At 42.8% G+C, this 17,940-nt stretch overlaps 1 protein-coding gene across 1 annotated transcript in view; it reads right to left on the bottom strand.

Moving 5' to 3' along the window:
* LOC126484656 (lachesin-like) overlaps window positions 1-17,940 on the bottom strand; it is a 555,382-nt gene that overhangs the window by 30,760 nt on the left and 506,682 nt on the right. The window contains exon 6 of the mRNA XM_050108247.1: window positions 13,613-13,783. Within this exon, the coding sequence (XP_049964204.1) occupies window positions 13,613-13,783 (171 nt within the window). The remainder of the gene's footprint in view (window positions 1-13,612; window positions 13,784-17,940) is intronic.

Raw genomic sequence — 17,940 nt, 5'->3', positions numbered from 1 at the left:
AACACACATACAGCTATCGCTACTGGCAAGATCTTTTGGAGTCAAATTTTGAAGAAGGTGTGTTACTACAATGGTTTTTCTCAATTTCCATTGTGTGTGTGCACTGCACTATGAAGCACTGTTTATGAGTGGTGCTTTCTTCACAACAATTTCAATGTCTGATTAGAGCTGTGGAGCATTTTCCGTCAGTTTTGGTAGGTATGTATTGGCCTTCCTACACCTCAGTGATAGTTTGCTGCCCTGTCTCTTGTTACTACGTATGTGTGTATCTGTGTGTATAAGTTTTTTAGACGCTATTGTAGATCCATTGGAGGCGTCTCTTCCTACACTTCAGTGATAGTTTGCTGTGGCATCCCTCCTTACCATGTATCTATGTGTAAGTACAAGTTCCTCAGAAGCTATACACTAGTAGATCGGTAGGAGACAATTCTCCCTGCAGCGGCTGTAGGACAGTTCCAGCCAATTTCGAGTTGTACTGCGGACTAGGGCACACAGCTAGGTGAACATACACACATGAATGATCGAAAAGGGGAAGAAAATCCATTCAAGCATCCTCAGTCGAGCTCCATATGCCTAAAGGAGAACCTCTGGTTCATTTAATCTGGTGCAGTGGAATAGGTCGAAGTTGCCTCCTGCACTGTGAATTGATCAGCCACTTCAAAAAACAGGAACAGCTCCAGCACAGGCAGTAGTCTCTATGAGCTGCAAAATGCATCCTGAGTCCATCCTGCTGAGTCACCATGATTTACTGAAAAATATTCTGCCTACTCCCATGAAATATGACCTCCTTCGTGGTCCTCATATGTATGCTTAAAGGTAATATACTTTTTAAACTCCTCTCTGTTCAACACTAACATCTCGTCAGTTGAACACTAAAAATAAAGATGCATCTTCCTCTCCAGTCTCGTTCTTGCCAGGTCACAAGCTGATTAGGGCCATCACTCTTAGGGCAATCCAATACATCCTTCCTCTCCAGCAGCTCAGGACAGACTAAGTCTTTTTCCTGACAATTCACAAGTGGTGGAGGGGAGGGGAAGGGAGGAGCCCTGTGTCCCACAAACTGATTAAAGAAGGAATATGAAAATTTCATTCTATGAATAAACAGTATATCCTCTGAATGTAATTCACACTGAGATCCTTCGATACCAACAGCTCAGCTTTTCCCACCAATTTCCAGAAGGTGAATGGGAGGGGGAGGAGAGGGGAGGAGAGAGGGAAGGACGGTTGGGAGGAGATGAAGGTTGAGAGATTTTGCAGGGTGGGTAAAGTGGCTAAGAATTCATCTGGGGAGGACGTGACAAAAAAAGGGTTCCAGGATTGGCATCCCTTTTTCCAGAGGGGTGGGGGAGGAGGAGGGGAGCAGGAGTGGAGGTTTCTCAGAAGCATGGATTATCCCCAGGGCATCAGAAACCAACCTCCAGGGGGTCATAAAACAATTAGTATAACAATAGGTTAAGGGAAAGAAGAAAGTGATAATTTGCTCCCGAATGTATCCTTGCTTCTGAATGTATGCTTAACCCTGAATGTAATGAAACCTGCCCAAACAAACTGTGCTCATACCCCATTGCTCCAATACTGTAATCGACAGTTGTGGGATACCAAAGTGACTGTCGCCTGCAATACTGACTGACAGCCAGGAGTAATGATCTGAGTTTCCATTTCTTTTCATAACAAGACCATCTTTGGTTGCACCCTTACAGCACAGTGGTATGTTGGTGATATTGTACACATTTTGTTGCCCTTCATGGGAAGCATATATGGCTAACGTTTCAGCAATATGATGCCAACCTGCACACTTCAGAATTTCTACTGCTTGTCTTCCGAGCTTTACAGACCCTAGATTAACCAGGAAGGCCTCAGGATCCCTCCCCAATTGAGAACGCTTCTACCATTATGGGCAGGTCCCTCCAACCATATCGGGATTTCAACGATTTAGCGTGTCAGTGGACGGTATTTGGCACTATATCCTTCTGGAAAACATCCAACAACCCTTTTGCAGGTTGTGCACATAGTCTCCTCGGAAAATACACTTTAAGACAAAAGCACGACACACCACGAATGGGACCGAAATCGGTACCTGTAGTGTACATATAAAAACAAACAAATGATTATAATTTGAGAAAATTTGGATGATTTATTCACGAGAAAGAGCTTCACAAACTGAGCTACTCACTAACGCATTGGGTCACTGGCCCATGTGCAAGCAGTTATTCGGCTTGGCGTTCATTTCGTCCTTAGAAAGGCAGTTAGGTTGTTAAGCACGAACTGATAGGTGTCTCTAGTACTCCTGGTACTGTGGCCCGTCATAGTAGTAACTTTTGTAGCGAAGCGTTGAATGAGTTTGACGAGTTTTCAAAGAAATTCATTGCAAATTAAATGGGCCCACCAAACTTCTCGCTGCTACTAGGGCATCCTTCGTCTTTAAAAGTTATGTGATGTATTTTATTTGAAGCGTCGTGTCTTTTCGGCGCGCGAAAACAATGCCTGCGAAAGAATTCAACGGCGCAAGATTTGTGTATGCAAATTAGATGAGAAAAAGACTCCATTATGTTGCCACTGAAATGGTATCGTATTACTGTGGAGGCTGAGACTTGGAGATAAGACGGTGTCACCTTTGAAAAATATGGAAGTCACAACTTGAAAAGGAAACTAATTCCCAGTTTGTAAAGCAACATGCTCCGAGAGCAATTAAAGACAGTATCTGCAATTTACTCTGCTTACAAGACACTCGAACGTCCCATCATTGAATATTTCTCCAACGTGTAGGGCCCCTAGCAGTCTAGATTAATTACCTTAGTGCTCCATTGTTCAGTTACTCTGCACTGCAGCGCAACTTTGCGTTTTTCATGTTAACAAAATGTTGCCAGAGATGAGAAAGTAATAAATGAAAAGAAATCGTAGCATCAATGCAGGATAGCACGCAAGACCTACAGTTTAGTATCCAACTGCTTACTGACTGAGTCACAGAATCCAACACGATAGTCGCTCTTAGGAAAGTTATTAAGTTTGTAAAAGACTCACGAATGAAATTGTCAGTTTAACAGTCGTGGAGTAAGATAAGGCAATACCTGCCAGAACTGCAATGAAAATGTTGCTTGGATATACAAGGAGCCGCTGCTTTAGTGCTGCTTGGATGGCTGCCACGTGCTGGACAACGATACCCTGATGGCAGAGACATCTATCGACGATACCTTCGACAGTCCAGGATCAAAAAATGGTTCAAATGGCTCTGAGCACTATGGGACTTAACAGCTGTGGTCATCAGTCCCCTAGAACTTAGAACTACTTAAACCTAACTAACCTAAGGGCATCACACACATCCATGCCCGAGGCAGGATTCGAACCTGCGACCGTAGCAGTCGCGCGGCTCCGGACTGCGCGCCTAGAACCGCGAGACCACCGTGGCCGGCAGTCCAGGATCCACAGGCTCTTTCGGGTAATGTGATGCTTCACAAGGAACTTGAAACGTGATATGAGAGCGTAGCGTCCTCCAGTGACACGTGACGGCTGCATCTTTCAACATCAGACATACCAGGCATATTTAAAAGCTTGCTTTGACTCTACTTTGGACACATTAACACCGGCTTGGATCATTTTGCTGTTTCACATAAGCGTGAAAGCACTTCGGCTCTGCGATGCAGTTTTTACTTTTAACACAATAAAAACACTGCTGCACTTGCTCTGCGTGTATTAAAATGCACGTTTGATTCTGTTGTCCACATGCTCGTCACGTGGTTCTGTCTGTAGTATACACTATACTAAACTGTGACGGAATAAGCCAATGACGTATATAGCAATCCTGACATCCATTTCTAATACTTCGGAAGTTCAATAAATTGAAAAGCACTCATCCCTCAAAGGAGAATGCTTTTCTTTGTATATAGAATTGGATATTTCAGAAAATACTTCTATTAATTTAACTAGAAAGCGACAACCTCCCATTGCTCAGTCATCACTACACTGCAGCTGATACACTTTAGGCTGTGTCTTCGATATTATGATGTCTTAAAGTCTTTAAGCAGCGATAAACTATTACCTGGAATTTAAAACAGAGCATGAAAAGACGACGTGTTTTTGATAAATCTTCAATGTGCTAGTGTCCTAAAACAGCAAAAGGCATACTTGCATTCCATGAGAGTTGTACGAAAATCGCCAAATACGGAAAAACCTACCAACGGGTATTTCGTTTCCCGTCATTTTATTGTAACAACTCGTACAAGGAAGATTTCGAGGGATGCACATTGCGCTGGTGCTCTGGAACAGTCTGTAATACTGGGCTCCTAAGTTATCATCTAAGAGCCGTCAAGTAAAGAGTTTCAGTAAGAATGATGTAAGACAGTACCGCGCTCCAAGGTTCAGCTTGTTAGGAAGGAAAGCGATCTCGCATCTAACTGGATACACTCCTCTTCAAGTTGCAAATATTTGAGTTTTTAATCCTGCCTTTAATGCTTGGGAATTCTTAACAACATGAAGCTCGTCCATTTACTCTTCCACGTTCGCTTTCACGTCTCGTTTGAGGATGGCTTAAGGTATTCATACATAGGGACATTCCGGCTTGGAATCAATCACTGAGAGTATACCTTTGTAATTGCAAATTTTAGATGCAGTAGTAATCAGTCTACTGCACATACATGATAGCATCTCCTTGTGTGAAATAAGTCGGAGGAAAATAGTCCTCCACTTGGATCTCCGGGTGGGGACTACTCAGAAGGATCTCGTCATCAAGAAAATACAGGCACAAAACATGAACACACAGAGTTTTAAAACTACAGAAAATTATTGTACGAAGAAAAACTAAAAATATTCGTCGTAAAGATAGTGGGGAATTTAACTATTTTAAGTTCATCATGTCAGTACATTTTTTAACTTGTTAAGCACATTTAAAAAATTACAAAAACCGCACAAACAATTCTACCCACGACGATGAAGCAAGATCTTCGCTTATCTTAACATTTACTAAGAAAGAATCAGCTGAAAACTCAAAACAGCGCTTTCTAACAAGAACTTAAATTGCACAACGTGCTTCCTGAGAAGGTTAAAGAGATTGTTAACATGAACGTATTTAGAAAGGGTTAAAAAGCCTGTCAGGTCATAGGTTCTATGCAATGGTGGATTACCTGGACAAATGATGTATGGCTTAGGTGAAAAACTTAACACAAATAACAACAAAACACTTTGTTCTGCTTCCTCCATCGCTATGAATCATAGACCTCGCAGATCTCGGCAGGCTTGTATGTCTCAGTGATACAGAGAGCCATACCGGATGAGCATCTGCAATGGAGAGGTGTGTGTTGAGAGGCCAGACAAACGTGTGGTTCCTGAAGAGGCGTAGCTGTCTTTTCAGTAGTTACAGGGGCAACAGTCTGGATGATTCACTTACATGGTCTTGTAACGTTAGCCAACATACCTCAGCTGTGCTCGTACTGTGAGCAACTGAAGACATGGTGAAACGACACCTGTTATTTGTTTGCCGAGGGAATGCAGCTGTAGTGTACTGCTTAATGACGATGGCATCCTCCTGGGCGAAATATTTGTATAGGGACTACTCAGGGGGCCGTCATCAGGAAAAACAAAACTGATATTCTACTGGAGTATTAGAGCCCATAATCGGTTAGCAGTTTCTGTCTTTCTTCTTCCTCTACACCCTTTACAGCGCCTTACCATCAAGTTATTCCCTGATGCCTCAACACATCCCCTATTATCCCGTCAGTGTTCTCCACACATTCCTTTCCTCGCCCTCGACCTGCATAGCTGAGTGGTTAACGTGTTTACCTGCCATGCAGCATCACGGGTTCGACTCCCGGCCGGTTTAGAGATTTTCTCCGTCCGTGGGCTGGGTGTTGTGCTGTCCTCTCATCACAACAGACACGGAAATCGCCGAATCTGACGTCACCTGAAATTAGACATGCAGCCGGCGGGCGAACGTCCGTCATTTCATTTTTTTCCTTACCTCGCCGCTTCTACGGAGAACCTCCTCATTCCTTACCTTATCCGTCCACCCAATTTTCAACATTCTTCTGCAGCACCACACCTCAGATTCTTCGATTTTCTTCCGGTCCGGTTTTCCCACAGTCCATGTTTCACTACCATGTAATGCTGTTCTCCAAACGTATATTCTCCTGAATTTGTTCCTCAAATTAAGATCTATATTTGATACTAGCAGACTTCTCTTATTCAGAAATGTCCTTTTTGCCTGTGTTAGAGTGCTTTTTATATCCTCCTTGTTCCGTCCATCGTGGGTTGTTTTGCCGCCTAGTTACCAGAATTCCATAATTTCATCTAATTCGTGTTAACCAATTTTGATGTTACGTTTCTCGCTATTCTCATTTCTGCTACTTCTCATTACCTTCATCTTTCTTCGATTTACTCTCAGTCCATATTCTATATTCATTGGATTGTTAATTCCATTCAATAGATCCTGTAATTCTTCTTCATTTTCACTGAGGTTTGCAATGTCATCAGTAAATTATCACTAATGTCCTTCCATCTTGAATTTTAATCCCACTCTTGAACCTTCCTTTTATTTCCGCCACTGCTTCTTCGATGCATAGATTACACAGGATGGGCGAAAGACTACATCCCCGCCTTACACCTTTTTTAATGTGGGCACTTCGTTCTTGGTCTTTCACTCTTTCTATTCCCTCTTGGATTTTGTTCATGTTCTATATTACCCGTCTCTGCCTATGACGTACGCCTGTTTTCCTCAGAATTTCGAATATCTTGCACCATTTGACATTTGGCACGCATTCTGTAGGTCAACAATCCTTGATTTTTCTTGTCTTCCTTCTATTATCAACCACAGCGTTGAAGATAGATATAATGGGAATTAGTGAAATGCGATGGCAGGACCAAGATTTCTGGTCAAGTTAGTCTGGGGTTATTAACACAAAATCAAACTAAAGTAATGAAGGAAGAATAACGAATGAGGAAACAGGAATGTGGGTAAACTAGTATGAACAGCATAGTGTGCGCACTATCATTGCCAAGATATACACGTAGTCAACGGCCACTACAATAGTACAAGTTGGTATGATCTGTTGATGATGAAGAAACTGAAAGATGTATCACAAGCGGTTCTAGGCGCTCAGTCCGGAACTGCGCGACTGCTACGGTCGCAGGTTCGAATCCTGCCTCGGGCATGGGTGTGTGTGATGTCCTTAGGTTAGTTAGGTTTAAGTAGTTCTAAGTTCTAGGGGACTGATGACCACAGATGTTAAGTCCCATAGTGCTCAGAGCCATTTGAACCATGTATCACAAGACAAAGGATATTATCTAAGACACTGAAGGGAGGCAAAAATTTAATGGTCAGTGGTGGCTGGAATTCGGCAGTACTAGAAGACAGAGAAGGAAAAAATAGCAGGAGACTAGGAAGTGGGTAAATGAATGTAAGAGGAGGACGCCTGGTAGAACTGGGGATATAGATTAATCGTCACTGACTACCGATCGTAGTATTAGCACCTGCATTTCTTATTATCGGAATTATCACATTCTTCCTGAAATCTAAGGGTATTTCGCCTGTCTCGTATATCTTCCACGCCAGTTAAAAAAAATTCATCATGGCTGGCTCTCGCAAGGGTCTCAGTAATTCCGAAGGAATGTCATCTACTCCAAAGCGCCTTGTTTTCTCTTAGATCTTTCAACAACTTGTCCTCACAGAGTCACATCCCCCTTTTCATCTTCACCGACTTCCTCTACTCTTTCTGTCCTCTAGTTTGTTTCCCTTAAACAGGTGCCCTATATATCCCTTCCACTTTTCGGCTTTCCCTTATTTGCTTAGTACTGCGTTGCCACCTTAGATCCTAACGTTCTTTCACGATTCCCAAACCAAGTTTTGGGGATGACTTAATAATTCTGTGTAAAATGCTAACTGGTGGCTTCATCTTTCATTCCTTTCACGTGGTCTGCGATCGAATACCAATTTCCCTTCATAATTAAAAATCTCTTCATCATCTGTTGAGCTATTTGGTACATAAATTTGTACCATCGCGGGGTGCGTTGGCGTCGTTGTGTTGCCGGACGACGAATTGATATCAGTTGGCGATTTATTTTCAACCTTTCCTCTTGCCTCTGATTTCATCGAGAACGACCGTTGGTTAGTCGGTCACCGGTCTCAGTGGACGACGTGTATTGGGTCTTTCGACCGCTTCTGGGTTTTGTGTGTCCATGATTACTTGTAATTCGTCCCTATTGCTGCAAAGTGACTGGTTTTAGTATTGTTCAATTCCTTGTGGTGTTGTTTCTTCCATCTGTGAATGGGTCCAACTAATGAGAGTCCTACAGGGATAGACAGGGCTATTATTGCACCGATTTGTTCTTTTTTAACTGTGTTTTAGAATTACGCCGTAGCCGCATGGGGAGACGGCTGTCATGTAGCGGACACTGAGGACTGTTAGTGAATTCCCTATAATGGTAAGGTGGAGGTGCAGTATTTGTGGCCGGCCAGGGTGGCCGAGCGGTTCTACGCGCTACGGTCTGGAACCGCGCGACCTCTACGGTCGCAGGTTCGAATCCTGCCTTGGGCATGGATGTGTGTGATGTCCTTAGGTTAGTTAGGTTTAAGTAGTTCTAAGTTCTGGGGGACTGATGACCTCAGAAGTTAAGTACCATAGCGCTCAGAGCCATTTTGGAGTATTTGTATCTAGTGATATCTTTGAATGATCAGTCAATCTTAACGCTATCCGAGTACTGGATTTTTGGAGGTAACTGTTGTTAAAATGTTTGTCAGTAGTACTGGATTTGTGGAGGCGAATCTTACATAAATATCTATATCCAGATTCTGGAGACAAATAATAGGTTCGTTACAGTTATCTTTGATTATTTCTTGGGGTTAAGTGTTTTAATCTTACTTAAGTGTTTGTCATTTCTTTTCTTTTTAAAAAAAAGAAAAAAAAATCAGAAATTTAAGTGGTGAATTATTCTTGCTTTTTACGTGGTTACTGTCTGAGTTGATCTAACCCTAATATCAGGTTGTCAGTTTTGCAGGCTGGGCTAGTTAGCCATACTGTGTGCTGACCCAGCTCCTGATCGTCCGACCGGCCAAAAAACTGTTTCTGTGTGCCTCAACAGCCGGCCGAATAGACGACGGGAGAGGAAGCGGGCGCGGCTCTGGCCGGAGCCCGGTACAAGAGCAGGCCGTGACTGGCACCGGTGTTCCGTACCCAACCGCGGTTAAGGGTCGTCGGTCACTTCTTACACTTACTGCGACGCTCTGTCCTGGGGATCTACTTGATTTTCCGTTCCTCGTTAAATTTTCCCTTGCCTTCCTTCCCCTCCCGTAAGAAAGCCTCAAAATTGTCCAAATAGGAAGGTTTCAAGCCATCAGACAGTTACTAAATTTCACTAACTTAAATTCTATTGCAAGTTTAGTTCACCACAGATACACACACTCAAGAGCCAGAGAAATTGGTACACCTGTCTAATATCGTGCAGGGCCCCACGAGCACGCAGAAGTGCAGCAACACGACGTGGTTGGACTCGACTATTGGCTGAAGTCGTGCTGTAGGAAATTGACACCATGAATCCGTCAAGGCTGTCCATAAATCCGTAAGAGTACGAGGGGGTGGAGATCTCTTCTAAAGAGCACGTTGCACGGCGTCCCAGATATGCTCAATATTGTTCATGTCTGGGGAGTCTGGTGGCTCACGGAAGACTTTAAACACAGAAGAGTGTTCCTGGAGCCACTATGTAGCGTTTCTGGTCGTGTGGGGTTTCGAATTTGTCACAGTCCGTCGGAATGCACAATGAACATGCACGGATACTGGTGATCAGTTAGGATGCTTACGTACGTGTCTCCTGTCAGAGTCGTATCTAGACGTATCAGAGGTCCCATATCACTCCAACTGCACACACGCCACACCATTACAGAGCCTCCACCAGCTTGAAGAGTCCACTGTTGACATGCAGGGTCCATGGATTCATGAGGTTGTCTCCATAGCCGTATACGTCCATCCGCTCGATACAATTTGAAACGAGACTCGTCCGACCAGGCAACATGTTTTCAGTCAACAACAGTCCAATGTCGGTATTGAAGGGCCCTGGTGGGCGTAAAGTTTTGTGTCGAGCAGTCATCACGGATAAACAAGTGGGCCTTCGGATTCAAAAACCCATATCGTTGATGTTCCGTTGAATGGTTCGCACGCTCACACTTGTTGATGGCCTACCATTGAAATCTGCAGCAATTTGCTGAAGGGTTGCACTTATGTCACGTTGAACGATTCTCTTCAGTCGTCTTTGGTCCCGTTCTTGCAGGATCTTTTTCCGGCCGCAGCGATGCCGGAGATTCGATGTTTATACATATGTATTTGGAAGTGTTGCCAGCTTACCAAAAACTTAAGCCCCTACAGGCCTGCTTGCTATCACTATTTTCACACCGCCGTGGATTATTTGTATTGATGCGGGACATTTACTCTCTTAAATTGTTTTGGAAGAATCGTAAAATATGTTGATCTATTTTTCTTGAAGCGTTTTATTTAATTTTTAAAGGTGTATTTATGGGCCTTCTGGAGCTCTGTATTGATCTAGACCTTGTTGTAATATTTAAAAATTTAAAGGCTACTTGTAAACCTTCTGGCGCTTGGTAATTATTGGTTTTAATCTTATTGGAAATTTCTAAAGAGAGAATTTTAAAGTAAATTCTAAGCCTTCTGGTGCTCTGTGATTATTGATGTTCATCTTGTATTTTTTTTTTCTTTTAAAAACAGAAGGATAAATTTCAAAGCAAATTTTTAAGTTCTTCCGGCGCTGTGTGATTATTGCTTGTTGTTAACAGACTTTTGAATTCATTTGGTTGTAAAGGAAAATCTTAAATATTGTCGTGAAGTAAATCTAGACGTTGTCAACTACAAGTAATGTTGAACTTGGAACTTGGCCCTTGCATGAATTCCTGCCGCCACAAATGAAAGAACATTTCAGTGCATTTGAAACACTGGAACACGTAGGGGTCGTGTGATGTGGAGCTCCATGTTCAACAATGGCCTTTGAACGGTGTGCCTAAAACAGTTGTGCCTGCACCAGCGTTGCACCCTGTAGTTAGATCTGCTACATATCGCTGCCTATCCCGTATTACACAGTGGTGGATCTTTCGACCTCTTCGTTTTGTGATGAGATCCGGTCGTCCAATTTCATGCGGCCTAATCTTTATTTGATCATCCTTCAACCACTTTCCATAGGTGCTCACCACAGTAGTACGTCAGCAGGCGACCAGATTCGCCGTTTGAGAGATTCTCGTTTCCAGTCGCAGATCCACAACAACGTGCCCTCTGTAAAAGCCGCTCACATCAGCGGAGTTCCGCATTTATGACCCGTGTCTTCGGTATAATGACTGCCCATTCGTGTCTGTTCCGCTGACATTCTTTCCTTACTGCGTCACGTGCCCGCAACACCACCAGGAGGCAGTGAACCTCGCTGTGGGCAGTGGGCATAATGTTTTGTCTCATCAGTGTATAATTTCCATGCAGCAATCAACAGGCTGATCTTGGCATAACTCTCGACGTCTTACGTACAGGGTGATAGTTATTGACATACGAGGTGCGGCTAGAAAAAAAACCGGGCTGATGCTGGAAAAAACATTTATTTACAATTATTTACAATTTCATGTTATCTCCTTCAATGTACTCTCCTCCTCGGTCTCTACACCGCTCCATACCAATTTTCCACTGTTCATAGCAATGCTGCAGATCATTTTCGGTAAGTCCATACATTACTTCCGTCGCTTTTTCTTTTACTGCTTCAACAGTCTCAAATCTAGTTCCTTTCAAAGCTGACTTGACTTTAGGGAAAAGAAAAAAGTCACAGGGGGCCAAATCAGGTGAGTAGGGTGGACGATCTAAGATGGGAATGTTGTGTTTTGCCAAAAACGTCCTCACTGACAACGCACTGTGAGCTGGGGCATTGTCTTGGTGAAGGATCCATGACTTTTTTCTCCACAAATCGTTCCGTTTTCTTCGTACTCACTCACTTAGGGTAGCCAGGACGCTAATGTAGTAATGCTGATTCACTGTTTGTCCCTCTGGTACCCAATCAATGTGCACAATCCCTTTGATGTCAAAAAAAACAATCATCATTGCCTTGAATTTCGATTTTGACATTCGTGCTTTTTTTTGTCGTGGAGAACCAGGAGTTTTCCAATGCATCAGTTTTGTAAGAAGGTGGGATCACTTTCAATGTTTTCCAGGATGTCAGAACACATCATTCTTCGGCGTTCCTTCTGTTCAATTGTGAGACACCTTGGAACCATTTTTGAACACACTTTGTTCATGTTGAAACTTTCATGAAGAATCTGCCTAACACTTTCCTTGTCAACTCCTGTTAATTCAGACGCTGCTCTGATTGTTAAACGGCGATCTTGTCGAGCAAGTTTACCGATTTTTTCAATGTTTGCATCAGATTTTGCTGACAATGGTCTGCCAGTGCGAGTGTCATCACTGGTGTCTTCGCGGCCATCTTTAAATCGTTTAAACCACTCAAACACTTGTGTTCGCGATAAACAATCATCGCCGTACACTTATTGTAACATTACAAACGTTTCACTTGCAGATTTTCCTAGTTTGAAACAAAATTTGATGTTAACACGGTGTTCTTTCTGTACACTCAACATTTTCCGACGCACAGACAAAACGTCAACTACTTAAAACAGACGCCACGGGCAGACTGAGTGCAGGAGGCAGATGAAACTCGAGCAGTAGGCGGAGCGAGAGTCACGTGACAGGCCACGCGACTTTCAGCCTTATTGCATTCGTTTTATTGTTTCACCAATACTAGTCCGGTTTTTTTCTAGCCACACCTCGTATATGAAATAATATCGTCATAACTTCTGAACGGTTTGCGTTAGGACGCACAAGCTTGCAAGGCTGGCTGCGGGGCGTAATGGGAATTAGTATGCGCATTATGGTTTGGTTTAGCGACGAAGCGCACTTTCATTTGGAAAGTTCGTCAGTGTGCAAAATCGGAGCATTTAGGCGACTGAGAATCCGCATTTCGCGATCGAGAAGTCTCTTCAGCCTCAACGGGTGACTGTGTAGTGTGCAGTGTCCGGCCACGGAATAATCGGTGCGATATTCCGTGGCGGCAGGGTGACTACCGAACGGTACGTAACGGTTTTGGAAGATGATATCATCGCCATTATCCAAAGTGATGCTGATTTCGACAATATGTGGTTCACGCAAGACGGTGCTCTATCCCATCGAAGCAGGAGAGTGTTTGATGTCCTGCAGCAGCGCTTTGGGGACCGCATTCTGGCTCTAAGGTACCCAGAAGGCACTGGCCGTACTCTCCGGATCTGAACACATGCGACTCCTTCTACTGGGGCTATATTAAAGACAAGGTATACAGCAATAACCCAAAAACCATTGCTGAGCTGAAAACACCCATTCAGGAGGTCATCTACAGCATCACTGTTCCGACACTTCAGCGGGTCATGCAAAATTTCGCTATTCGTCTGCGCCACATCATCGCCAATGATGGCAGGCAAATCGAACGTATAATAAACTAAATCCTGATATCTGTAGTGACGTTTTTATATCGAATAATGTGTGCGGATGCCATAGTTTGTAACTAATTTACGTTTCTTTCATATAGTTCAATAATTGTCACCCTGTAGGTTGGTTTTTCTTACCGTAGAGTCGGATGTTGCCCTCCGCATCGCCAATGGAGTTCTTGGAGATGCACTTGTAGCCACCGAGGTCGGACTTCTTGATCTTGCGGATGACCAGCTTCATCTGGACGCTGTACAAGGAGCTGTTGATCTCTGTCATGTTGTACTTGTCGTTGGCGATGATCATCTCCCCTGCAACAGGAAGCATGCAGCCCAATGTACAACTCGGATTCATACATGTATATCGTGCTTCTGTGGATCAGTGACCTTTCGTGTCTCAACTCTTCTTATTTTACGTCTTTCCCCAATCATGATGGGACATACCGAAAACTTTGCGAGCGTCAATGAGGACTCCGTCTTCGAAAAGTATGCAACTTAAGTTAGGAAGACACAGCCGGTTGTTTCGGTTGTGTTACCACGTTGTTAGAGGAGTGCTGCTACAGTTGTTACTGGTAGATTTGATGAACGCGTAACTATTACGGAGATACATCAGGAATCCAAATGGGAAATCCTGGAGGAAAGTCAACGTTCCTTTAGAAGAACTCTACTGAGGAAATTTAGAGAAGCGGCACTTGAAGCTGACCTGAGAACTATTCTACTGCTGCCAACGCACGTTGCTAAGAAACTGATATGAGAGGTTAGGGTTCATACGGAGGCATACAGGCAGTCGTTTCCCCTCAATCTGTTTGCAAGTTCAACAGGAAACGAAATGACTAGGAGTGTTATGAGGTACCCTCCGCCACTCACCGTACGGTGGCTTGAGGAGTATGTAAATGTAATATCACAGCGGGGGGGGGGGGGGGGGGGGGGGCACACTGCTATACGTCCATTTAGTATGAAATTCATACAGTCTATCGAGAGTAAAGAAATAAACTTCTTACTAGAATTGAGCCCCGATTTTGATGTATTTTAGTGAAAGATTTTCTCGTTTTTAGATTTAAATGTTTCGAAATAGAGCTCAATAAACAACGTAACGCTAGATCTCGGATGAAACCTAAAGACTAAAATTTGCTGGTAGATTTCTAATAAAACAGCACATATTTTAAAGAGTGTTTTGCGATGTAGGCTTCTATAAGATTAGCTCACGAATCAGAGAGGGCATTAAAAGCGACGATTTGAGAAAAAAAGGCAGTATTGGTATATCTTGGATATCAGACCTACATAATTCTTGGAATGCTCCTCGTCTTAAAAAAAAAGGTCTTGAACAAAACAGTGTAGCTTCATCCGATCCATATGTATAACAAAACGGATTTTACTCAGTAGCGCCTTGCTTTCGAATGTGACGAAGCAGGTACTCAGCATAAGCCAACATTCCTTCAAAAATGTCTTCCAAAGATTGGTAGTAGTGTAAAACGAAAACTAATGTGTAGGAAGGATTGAAAATAAAGAGAAACCAACAACAGAGACAAAATAGAAAAAGCAGTGGCAAGTATTTGTTACGATTATGTGATTCAAAATACAAAAATAATGATGTTCTGAAAGCTGCACAAATGAGGCATTCGACGTAACAAGTGACAAAATGCGGTGGGACAGGATGGTCTTTCAATGGAAGTCATCCTTTATTATTCTTATTTTTGTATCGCGCGACAGCTTCAGCCCTACCTATTTCTTTGTTGTTGTTTGCTATTTCTCCAGAACCCCTCCATCTTATCCCCACATTGACTTTTCCTTTCTTGTGTCCATGCTGTTTTTTTTATTTTATTTCTCCTGCCTTGAAAGTCTTCTAAACTCAGTGTTTTATTCTTAGAAAGGTTTCTTTCCGTTATTCCGACTATCTGATGTTTCTCTCTATTTTTATATCGGTATAGAACCCGTTACATTTGTGCTAATCCTCCTTGTATGTGTCTCTAGTGCACCGAAGTGACAAAGGCATGAGATATCTGCTAACGTCGTACCGGACCTCGTTTTGCCCTGCATAGTACAGCAACTCGGCGTGGCATGGACTCAAAAAGTCGTAGGATGTCCCCTGTAGAAATATTGAGCCAAGCTGCCTGTACAGCCCTCCATAACGGTGGAAGTGTTGCCGGTGCAGGATTTTGTCACATACAGACATCTCGACTACGTCCCATAAATGTTCGATTGGATTCATGTTGTCGCCTCACTGTTCTAACGCATACGTTCGTCGTACGTCCCATAATAATTTGTGCAATTATTTCACGCAGTGTTGCTTGTCTGTTAGCACTGACATCTATACGCATACGCCGCTGCTCTCGGTCTTTAAGAAGAGGCTGTAGGCGACAGAATTGTCCGTGATGAGAGGCAATAACGAATTCCCTAACCTTTTCGGAAATGGATATGTCCCATGCGTCTAGCTCCAACTACTATTCCGCATTCGAAGCCTGTTAAAGCCTATCGTGCGGCCATAATCACCTCGGAAACTTTTCACTTGAATCATCCGGGTACAAACTACAGCTCCGCCAGTGCACTGCCCTTTTATACAAACGCGATGCTAGCGCCACCTGTATATACGCATATCGCTATCCCACGACCTTTTTCACCTCAGTGTATATCCCCCTGATAGCTCATTGTTAAGTATTCCCACGCAAATAAATATTCTGGTATTACCTCTATGGTATAGTGTTTTAGTTTTGTTTTTCTAAATACGCTTTTATTATTGTAAATATGTTTTGTCGGACCATATGCTCTTTTCACTTTATAACTCTTGCAGGAACTGAAAATATTTCTTCAGTGTAGTTCGGCGAAAGAATTTAAATTTACTAACTTACTCTATTTCACATGTTTGCGTGTTTGTACGTAGTCTGGTGCACTCACTGTTATTCATTTGTCATGAACTTTGCTTTTTCAGCTCAAATTCTGAAATCAGTACAATTCGCCGTCATATTTTGTGAAGTATTCCAAAATCGTATTTAAAAGCCACGCACTTTACCTTGATTCCATTTTTTTTTCCGTCCCCAAATTTCCGATACAAATTTGTAGCTTTTCAAAAAAAAAAAAAAAAAAAAAACAGCTCTGAGCACTATGGCACTTAACATCTCAGGTCATCAGTCCCGTAGAACTTAGAACTACTTAAACCTAACCAACCTAAGCACATCACACACATCCATGCCCCAGGAAGGATTCGAACCTGCGACCGTAGCGGGCTCGCGGTTCCAGACTGAAGCACCTAGAACCCCTCGGCCACACTGGCCGGCTTAGTTATTCAGTTCCAAGTTAAAGACTCTCAATTTTTTCCTAAAACGCAGTTAGACAGTAAAGGTGACAACCCCTCCGCTTTTCTAACGCAATTTCTGTTTTTAAATGTAATGAGATAATTCTCCCATTAATCGAACTCGAGCTATCGTTTTTGTTAAAGTTTCATGAATTTTGTTTGCTAATTTCGATTTATCACCATACACTCTAATGATTTCCTCTTTTGTTCCTCCGTTTACAGAACCAAAAACTGTCTTGAAATCAATAAGTGACACTATTACAATTTGCAAGGTGACCTTCTCTGGGGAACTACAGATTTTAAGTTAAAAATTCTGTTCCGTGGAGGACATCCCCTTTCGAAAACCTCCCTGAAATTCACCCAGTCGTTTGACTAAAGTTTCTTCTTGATAATATTTTGTATGGCACTGGCATATGTGACATTTATTATTCATTTATTTATGAAATTATTTCACCTGGCAGGCCCTCTCTTACATACCACACAGTCCTAGTACTCTCCCCCCCTCCCCCCTCCCCATTCTGTTTCTTTAAATAATGGAACCTCCACGTTCTTTTTCAACGTACTTCTTCCTACATCTCAGTGTTTATGACATTATCTCTTCTTAACTGTGTGTCCTACAACAATACCACTTCGCAATTACTTTCGTTGGTATATGTGGATACTTTCCGCAAAATGTGATAAGAAGAGATTAGTAATAAAGAACTAATAAAATAAAACTGAGTCCAGTAATGAGAAAATTATTATCCCACATTGTATGCAAGCTGTATCTGACTGGAGAATTACCGTCAGACTTCAAAAAGAATGTAATAATTACTATTCTAAAGACGGCACCTGCCAACAGGTACGAGTACTACCGAACCATCTGCTGAACAAGTGAAATACTGACATCAGTTATTTACAGAAGAATGCTGAAATTGGTAGAACCGGCCTTCGGGAAGATCAGCTTGGGTACCTTAGAAAAGAGAGGAAACAGGCGATGCAATAGCCACCTTTACGTCTTATCTTACAATACGTACTGAAGAAAGACGAATCACGTTTACACTATTTATAGATTTAGAGGAAAGTTTTCACAAGGTTGACTGTTATAGCTAACTTTTGTGTTAGCAGAAGAGCCAACACTGTATTACGAGGGGAGGCCGAAATGCATACGTTTTAGCTCACGCAGGCTGGCGTGAGGAGG

The sequence above is a fragment of the Schistocerca serialis genome, chromosome 6 (genome assembly GCF_023864345.2).
Source record: "Schistocerca serialis cubense isolate TAMUIC-IGC-003099 chromosome 6, iqSchSeri2.2, whole genome shotgun sequence".
Taxonomy (NCBI): Eukaryota; Metazoa; Arthropoda; class Insecta; order Orthoptera; family Acrididae; genus Schistocerca; species Schistocerca serialis.
The sequence above is the reverse complement of the archived record's forward strand: the minus strand, read 5'-3'. Positions and strand labels throughout refer to the sequence as shown.